Consider the following 9,550-nt stretch of genomic DNA (forward strand, 5'->3'; position numbering starts at 1 on the left):
AAGTGAAATAAGCCAGTCAGAGAAAGATAAATATCACAGAATCTCACTCATTTGTGGACTATAATGAACAACATAAACTGATGAACCAAAACAGATCCAGAGACAGAGAAGCATCAATAAGACCATCAAACCTCAGAGGGAAAGTAGGGGAGGGTGGGGTAAGGGGGAGAGATCAACCAAAGGATTTGTATGCATGCATATAAGCCTAACTAATGGAACAGACACCAGGGGAGTGAGGGCATGGGGGGAGGAGGGGAGGGGGCAATAGGGGGATAAGGACATATATGTAATACCTTAATCAATAACGAAAAAAGGTGGGGGGACTTTGTTAATGATAAACACACTGATGTCAAAAATTTATATGAAGGATTTGAATAAAATGGATCATGAAATAAGCAGGGAAAATCTCTCTAAAGTATTATTTATAATATGTATGTGTAATTAACTATCAATATGAGACATTTGACAATTTTGTTACAGCTCTAGAAGAATAATGTATTCAAGTTGACCAAAAAAAGTTACGCATATTTTTCTTATAAGGAAAATATTTATTTAGGGAAATATATGTAGTAAAGATATTATATATAAACCTGCCTTATGCAAGCTCTTTGCCAAATTCCACCTAAATCCTGCTAGCACATACAACGACCTCTCTCTGAGCTCCGGAACCCTAAGTACATCTGCATCCTTCTCATCCATGCTTCTCAGTCTCACAAGCAACTCAAACTTAAGATATCTATCTAACACCAAACTTTTGAAAGCCTCCCCAACAAAAACAAAGAAACTGAAACAAAATCAAAACCAGGCTCTCTTATCTGAATAAAGAGCTATCCTATCTAGCCAGTGACTCAAGCCAGAAACCCAGGGTTCAGTCTTGACCTTTCTTCTCATTTATTCTTCCAACACCCCATTCATCATCAAATTGTCACATTTATCTCTGAATTCTACTTGCCTATACCTTTACCAGGAACACTGTGCACAAGTCAATTCTGACCCTCGTTTGTACTACTGCATAACTTCCCAAATAGGAAGTGGTGGCTTCCTCAGTCTAACCCAGCCGTGGGCAAACTATGGCCCACGGGCCGGATCCACCCGTTTGAAATGAAAAAAACTAAAAAAAAAAAAAAAAAAAAAAAGACTGTACCCTTTTATGTAATGATGTTTACTTTGAATTTATATTAGTTCACACAAACACTCCATCCATGCTTTTGTTCCGGCCCTCCGGTCCAGTTTAAGAACCCATTGTGGCCCTCGAGTCAAAAAGTTTGCCCACCCCTGGCCGTTTAACCCATTCTTTACAGAGCAGACCAAAGCGCTCTTTTGCAAGATCTCACCAGGTCTCACATGTTTAAAGCAAGAATTTAACCTTTCAGTAATTTCCCATTTCACTTAAAAATTCAAACTCCTAATCAGTTTACTCTGCCCTGTTTAATCTGGTTTCTGCCTACCTCACTGACATCATCTAATTTTTCATACTCTCCAGCTATACCAACCTTCTTTTTCACAAACGGTTTCTAGCCTCACGGCTTTCATTGTGGAATTCCCATCTGCTAGTAATTCCATTGTCCCTCACAACAAGCTGTTCTGTGATACCACCCAGGGGGAGAGGGATGGTCTTACAATTTAACTCGATTCTAATATCTGGAGATAGTATCAGATCCCACAGATTAAGGGCTCAGTCCCACTAGACTGGCCCCACCAGCTTCCATTTCACATGCCAGTCCCAAACCCAGATTACACCTGTGCTTCTGACCAACTGTCTATAAATCAGAGGTTCCCATGACACCCTCCTTGAGTTCCATTAATTTGCTAGAGCAGCTCAAAGAAATACTTATGTTTACCAGTTTATTAAAGAATATTAATGAACATCCAGATAAAGATATACATAGGACAAGGTCTGGGAGGATCAAAAGTGCAAAGTATTTTCTATTATTTCACAGGTCCCCATTCTAGAAGACTGGAAAAACAGTGCTAAGGAGGCCTTCATAAATGAGAAGAGATGACTGAAGATAAGGGGTTTTGAAAGCCAAAACATGAGGAAACTATACAACATAAAAACTTTTGCTCCATGAGATCTCAAACAAAACATGACGAAAATATAAACTGTAAATAAATACTGTATAGTAACCATGTGTTCCCTCCTATAGATTTTAAGCTCTACCAAGAATAGGAATTGTGCTTGTGTTTTTCAGTTATAATCTTAGCACCTAAGCAGCAGTGTAGCATGAAATTAAGAGCATGAGCTTGCCCTGACTGGTTTGGTTCAGTGGATAGAGCGTCAGCCTGCGGACTGAAGGGTCCCAGGTTCGATTCCAAGGGCATGTACCTCGGTTGTGGGCACGTCCCCAGTAGGGGGTGTGTAGAAGGCAGCTGATCGATGTTTCTCTCTCATCGATGTTTCTAACTCTCTATCCCTCTCCCTTCCTCTCTGTAAAAAATCAATAAACTATATTTCAAAAAAAAAAAGCATGGGCTTTAGAGTTAGACAGATCTAAAACGCGTCACAAGCTGTGAGAATGTGGGAGTTTCTCAAACTCACTCTGCCTAGGTTTCCTGATCTGTTAAATGTAGACAGCACTACCTTACAAGTTATTTTTTAAAAAATATGTTTTTATTGATTTCAGAGAAAGGAAGGGAGATGAAGAGAGGGATAGAAACATCAATGATGAGAATCACTGAGCAGCTACCTCCTGCACACCTCCTACTGGGGATCAAGCCCAAAACCTAGGCATGTGCCCTGACAGGGAATCTAACCAGGACCTCCTGGTTCATGGGTCAACACTCAACCATTGAGCCACACCAGCCAGGCCTTACAAGGCTTTTTAAATATTAAATCTAATATCTCAAGTATTTAGTTGAGTGTTTGGTACCAAAAAATGTTAGCTATTATTAATACTTAATACAGTGCTTATCAAAGAAAATATTTGCTGAATAAATACAATATTGACAAGTTATTAAAAACATTATTTATTAATGTTAAGCTCATGTAATTCATTATATTTCCAAATAAAGTTTATAATTCTACAAGGAAGCTTCAGTTTTATTCATGTCCATGGCACTAAAGTTTCTTACAGCCACTATTTAGTTGAATTATAAAGCAGAATGTTCAAAGAGAATGACCTGTGCCTCATTTTCAGGAACAGTTTGTTTATGAAGTTGAATCTGCTCCAAACCAGGGCTTTCGAGAGAATTTGGACAAGTGTTACAAACTGAGGCAGTTACATTATACCTTGCAGACTGATAAAAGCTGTAGTATTCAAGTCTATTTTCCCCTGAGTTTTCTAGTGTCTTTAGTTTTTGTTTAAATTGAACAACTTTGTAGATCAAAAACACGATTAAAATACAAGCTAAGATAAAAAAGGCTAGCAAAATGTCAAAAGCCTCATTTAACCTTTCAACTTCTTGTGTACAAATTAGAGATGTCTTCCCTGACACTGAAGCAGCATCAATTGGTAGGGCGCTGGTTTTTTCCAAAGTCAAGTTAACAGAAGAAGTAAGCTGTAATTGCACAGGTAACACTGCAGTAGTCTCTAGTGGATTAGCAAAGGTATTTTCTTGAAAAACTCTACTGGAAGGTGAAGTTTGTTCCCCGAAAGAAATGCTCTTGGTATTTTCCAAGTGTTTCCCATTTGTGGTTACTTTACGCCAGGCCATCATTAACGCAGTAGTCTTGTGATGAATATGAAGAGATTTTATAGCCCAAGCTCTGGATACATTTGTCGAAGATGTAACGCAATCTGTACAGTCAGTCCACTTAATATAATGCAATGCTCTGCCACGCATGGATGGGGGGGTTCTGACAATAGATGTTTAGGTAATGGCTGAAGATGCTAGCCAGTTAGTTGCGAAGGCCCAATAGTTTGCTGTTACATTTCCAAGGATTAGAATTTGCCTGAAGATGAGTCAATGAAGGCAATGGCTTAAGGACCCTTAGATGTAAGTCTGTAAGATTATTAAATGACAGATTAAGGATCTTCAAATATGCTCCCATGTTCTCAACTGTATCATTATCAATGCTGATTATTCTGCTTCTGTCTAATTTAATTAAGGTAAATTAAATTCTTTAACATCTAAATGTGTCAGACACATTTCCAAATCATTATGACTTAAGAGCAAATGTTTAAGATTGTTAATTCCATTAAACCCATCACTAGTAATGTTTTTAATTCTTGAATTTTTCAGAAGCAAATATCCCAAGTTGACAAGCCCTTTAAATGCAAAGGACTGTATTGCTTTTATGAGACAAGTCTTTTAAGACTCTTAAGTACTTCTAAAGCATCTAATGGTACTTTTGCTAAATTATTACCATCTAGGTACAAACAATCCAAATTTCCAAGATGTTGAAAGCCTGTATCTGATATCCTCAAAAAATGTTATTGTGGATAAATCAATTATCCAAAGAGCAATCATGCCAACAAAGTACCACTCCCGAGGAGAGTAAGGTGATTTCTTTGCAGATTTAAGCACTGAAACTAGATCATTAAATACTCCTCTTGGAACAATGGATATTGATTACACTGTAAACATAAATTACAAAGACTGGAAAGCCCCTCATATATTCTAGGATCCAAATGTTTCATAAAATTATTATTTAAATATAGAAAATAGAGGTGCCTCAAATGAACAAAGGCTTTTGGATATAAACACACAATGCCAGCATTATCCTAATATAATACTACAAGAGAATGAAACCCTGTTAATTCAGTTTTATTTATATGAAATAAGTTATTTCAGCCAGGTACAGAAAAACTGTAATTTCAGAAAAATTCCTGGGAATACTTGAAAGGCCTAAATCATGGCAGTTAGTTTGTCTCCCAGTGCAGAACTGGCAAACAGACACACAAGCAAGTATCTCCTATGGATTAATAATGCAAGATTACAGGTAACAAGAAAAAAGGGTCATAGGCAAGGCAGAAAAAAATGGAATCTGCACATAGCCCTGTTCTTGACTTTTCTGTTCCTATCAGAATGGGCTATAAGAAGAGAAGATAAAACTTTAAATCATAAAAATGTTCTTAAAATGAAAGTTTTATAATACCAAAAATTCTGTATTCTATTTTATTTTTATTTAGTAACAGCCAATAATACTAAGTACACATAAGTTATACTACAATGATAGCATAAAATAATGAGTTTGGAATATGCTCTAGGATTATTAGCACCTCAAGGCCATACATTAACCCACTGTTTGACAAAATGATAACTCAAATTTAATGAACTGCAAAATAAAATGTTTTCTAAGTTCATTTAAAATATTACAATTGACTATAACAAAAGTGACAAATGATGATGCAGGAATAATGGTCTTTGGATATAATATGTCCCTTTATCAACTTAAAAGTCTAATATCAATTAAGTAACATTATAAACTATAAAAACACAAATTCATTATAAAACAATTAAACTCAATTGAAACTACAGTTTTTCACAAACCAAATTATTTTCTGTTTCAGCTAAAAGTTTATATTAAATAAATAGTCTTACCAAGAGCAGGAAATTCACATTATTAACACTCGGCTGATTCAAGTAAAGGTTTTCTTTCTAGATCTGTAGAGAGAAATTTCTAAACTCCATTTCTTTCTGTGGCACCATTGACCTCCACCCTTCCAACTTTTTTCTTTTTCTTTTTTAAAGTCACAGTTTGCTCAGGAAACACCACTCTTCACATTAGTTCCTCCATAGTCAGTGTGTAAAACAGAGGTTGCCATGGATACAGGAAACTGAGAGACAGGAAGTAAGTTTATCTGTTTCAAAAGTATTGTTGAAAGGAAATCTCAGGAACTTATTTTTCAGAATGCAGTTAATTTGAGTTTTCCTAATGCACACAGTTAAATACTGCATAATTTAAAAAAATAAGTATTTTTTAAAAGGAAAAACTTGAAAATTTTAAATTTTCAGAATGAGCAAATACTGTATACATCAACAACAGATAGCTAATGAGTGGAAAAAGCAAGTTCAAATAAGATGTAAATAGAGTAATATAATTTTTGTGAATTTTTAAATGCATAAAATATTTATCTTGTTTTGAATACATATTAGAAATTTCAACTTTGCTTTATTGATTAAAAAACAGGTAGAGCCTGGCCAGCATGGCTGAGTGGTTGAGCATCAACCTATGGTATGAACCAGGAGGTCACGGTTCGATTCCCAGTCAGGGCACGTGCCTGGGTTATGGGCTCAATCCCCCATGTGGGTCGTTCAAGAGGCAGCCAATCAATGATTCTCTCTCACCACTGTTTCTATCTCTCTCTCCCTCTCCCTTCCTCTCTAAAGTCAATAAGAATATTTAGAAAAAAGAAACAGGTAGCAAAATAAACAAGCAATTTAGAATAATGAACACAAATGTTACACTATTCTCTATGTTCTAATTTTTCCAAAGAAAAATTGGGGATACTATAATAAATATTGAATACTACCAATTAGTGCCTTAATACAAAGATGTGGCAAAATGGGTTTACAATTGTAAGTATGCAAAACATAGTTTATTCTTGTATTGTTATTTAGAAATTATTGCATGATTTTCCATATAAACAACCGTAGCCCTACTTTTGCCCCACCCTATATATTAAGAGTGCATGTCGTAACAGTATATAATGATATCAAGTTGCATTCCAAATTACTGACAAAAGTTATCTTTTTTGGGAAGAAAAATTGGGGAGAGTGAAAGAGGCCCTTAAATGACATTTTACTACATACACATCTGAATAAGTTTTGAATCTTTTAAGATAAGTGTGTATATATTTTAATTCTCCCCCAAGGATATTTTTTCAGTGACTTTAGAGAAAGAGGAAGGGTGAGAAAGAATGATGTGAGAGAGAAACATTGATCAGCCACCTCCTGCATGCACCCCCCACAACCCATCAAGAATCCAATCTGCAACCTTTTGGTGAATGAGACAATGCTCCACCCAACTGAGCCATCTGATAAGGGCTATAAATGTAATATTTTAAGGTAAGGATTTAAAAAATTGACTATAAATTTTTTATAATATATATTATCTAGTCATTTTCCAAAAAGCTGATTGCTTTGGTTTTCTAATTCTGACTTTTATTAATCTTACCAATGATTTACAATACACTTAAAATATCAGTGATAAGATGTAATTGTACACTAAAATTCCCCTTTCAATATTAAAGCAACTTTACTTCACATCAAGACAACAATTACTTCAGATAACAATATGAATGATTTCCATATTAAGTACTTTGTATAATACCAAGCACTATCTTTCTATGACAATAAAAAACACACACAGAGGTACATACTGGATAACAGGTCTTTATCAAATGAATGATCTACAATTCTCACAAATATCCTTTGTGACTGGCTATTGTTTTTTAAATGCATAATACAACTTAGATATATGGGGTTCAGGACATGCTACCCCAAAATGTAGCAACATCGAATATTTTAAGCAAAAGAGTTTAAGAAAACAACAGAAACAAAAAGGTCTCTCTGTGACCCTCCAATTCCCAGCTACACCCCCATACCCTCTGCCCTTCACCCCTGAAACAGATTATAAAACCTTCAGTGAGAGATGCCCTCCCTATATTGGGAAGAAAGGAGCATCTTTATCTCCAAAGACAAAAGGACTCTGACCAGAACACAATTTCTTCCATTTCAGTACACTTACCTCATACCCTTTGCCCTTATATCTTTCCACAACTTTGCATCCACTGTGCATCAAGCCCATAAAAACACAGAAGTTTAACAATTTCTCCTGGTCTTCATTTCCTTATTAAGAAGCTAGTGTCATGTAAACAATATTGAATTTGTATGCTTTTGTCCAAAATCTGCACAGGTTAATCAATCCACTAATAGTCAAAAGTCTTTGTGTCAAGTTAAGAGTCCCAAAGGTAAGTAATGGTGCAACGGAACCAGCTAAAAAATGTACCTACCACAATCAGATACCACGTCACAACCACTAACATAGCTATAATAATAAAGAAAAGATACAAGTATTGACAAGGACATAGAGAAATTAGAACCACTATGAAAGACAGTCTGGCAGTTCCTCAAGGGGCAAAACAGAGTTATCATATGACCCAGCAACACCCAAGAGAAAGGAAAACACACATCTACATGAAAACTTATACGCAAATAATAGCAGCATTAATAATAATAGCCAAAAAGTAGAAACAAACAACTCAAATATTCATCATCTGATGAATGATAAACAAAATGTGGTATATCTGTACAAGAAAACATTATTCAGCAATAAAAAGATATAAAATACTGATACATGCTACAAAATGGATGAACCTTAAAAACATGCTGAATTAGAGACCACATACCGTCTGGTTTCATTAGTAGGAAAAGTCTGAAATAGGCACGTCTATAGGGACTCAAAGTAGATTAGTGGTTGCCTAGGGCTAGGGAGAATGAGAGAATAAGGAATATCAAAGAGTACATGGTTTCTTTTGGGGATAATAAAAATGTTCTAAAACTGATTGTGGTGATAGTGGTACAACTCTGTGGATATACTAAAAACTACTGAATTGTACATTTTAAATGAGTAAATTGTATAGTCTGTAAATTACTATATCTCAATAAGGCCGATAACGCACACACGAAGATGTTTCTAAGACATTTAAATGTGAGAGACAAAAAATTAAGAACTAATTTTTACTGTAGAAAAGCTACTAAAATATTAGGTTAAGTATCCTATCTAATAATAGACAAACATGGTAATTAACCGTACCTCTGACCCTTCCCATTGGCTAATCAGGGCGATAAGCAAATTAACTGCCAACCAAGATGGCGGTTAACTGCCAACAAAGGTGGGGGTTAATTTGCACACATAAGCGCAATCATGGGAGGTGAAACGGATCGGAAATCCAGGTGGCAGGCAAGAGCTGGGGGGCAAGCAAAGGGGCCGGCAAAGGTGATCGCCATTAGAAAGCCTGGCAGCAGGCAAGGCAACAACCCCAGGTCTGGGGTGCGGGCTGCCTGCAGCCGGTGATCGCATTGTGGATCAGAGGGAGAGAGAGCCCGGGCACAGGCCAGTTGGCACTCCGGGACTGCCTAGGGCCAGGGGTGCCGGCAGGCCTGCTTCCCCGTGATCGCCATGGCGATCGGAGGGAGAGAGAGCCTGGGTGCAGGCCAGCCGGCACCCCCAGACCCTCCTGCTTCCCCGTGATCGCCATGGCACCCCCAGCACCTCAGCACCTGAGATGCAAAGGTTGGGGATGAAATGACTTTTCCCAACCACATCTGCAAATATCCTGGGGAGGGCATCACTGAGGAGTTCACAACAACTCTCTTACTTGGCAAGGAAGAAAACAGTTGGCAACGGAAACAATCCCTTACATCAAAGTTAAGGGCCCTCTGAGTAAAAAAGAATATTTCCAACGTAAAGGAGGGAGCAGGCAAAAATAATAGGTTCTCATGACTTCCACTAAAGTTTGAGCATATGACAGAGTCAAAACAAACATACTAATTAAAACACACAGTGGAAATTCAAATGACCCGAATCAACTATCACTGTTTGTTCCAATAGCAGCAATGCTTATGTGATAATATAGTTTAACAAACATACAAATCAAATCAT

General features: G+C 36.7%; 2 protein-coding genes across 2 annotated transcripts in view; both read right to left on the minus strand.

Annotated features, from left to right (window-relative positions):
• The window catches only part of IPO11 (importin 11), a 138,026-nt gene that overhangs the window by 17,341 nt on the left and 111,135 nt on the right, over positions 1-9,550 (minus strand). The window lies entirely within an intron of this gene.
• LRRC70 (leucine rich repeat containing 70) lies at positions 2,944-5,003 on the minus strand. Its single transcript, XM_006779548.2, is given in 8 exon segments — positions 2,944-3,840; positions 3,842-4,086; positions 4,089-4,241; positions 4,244-4,464; positions 4,466-4,508; positions 4,511-4,732; positions 4,735-4,857; positions 4,860-5,003. Coding segments are annotated over 8 exon segments (1,833 nt in total). The 5' UTR covers positions 4,936-5,003; the 3' UTR covers positions 2,944-3,090.

This window comes from Myotis davidii, unplaced genomic scaffold (assembly GCF_000327345.1).
Source record: "Myotis davidii unplaced genomic scaffold, ASM32734v1 scaffold135, whole genome shotgun sequence".
NCBI classification, from domain to species: domain Eukaryota; kingdom Metazoa; phylum Chordata; class Mammalia; order Chiroptera; family Vespertilionidae; genus Myotis; species Myotis davidii.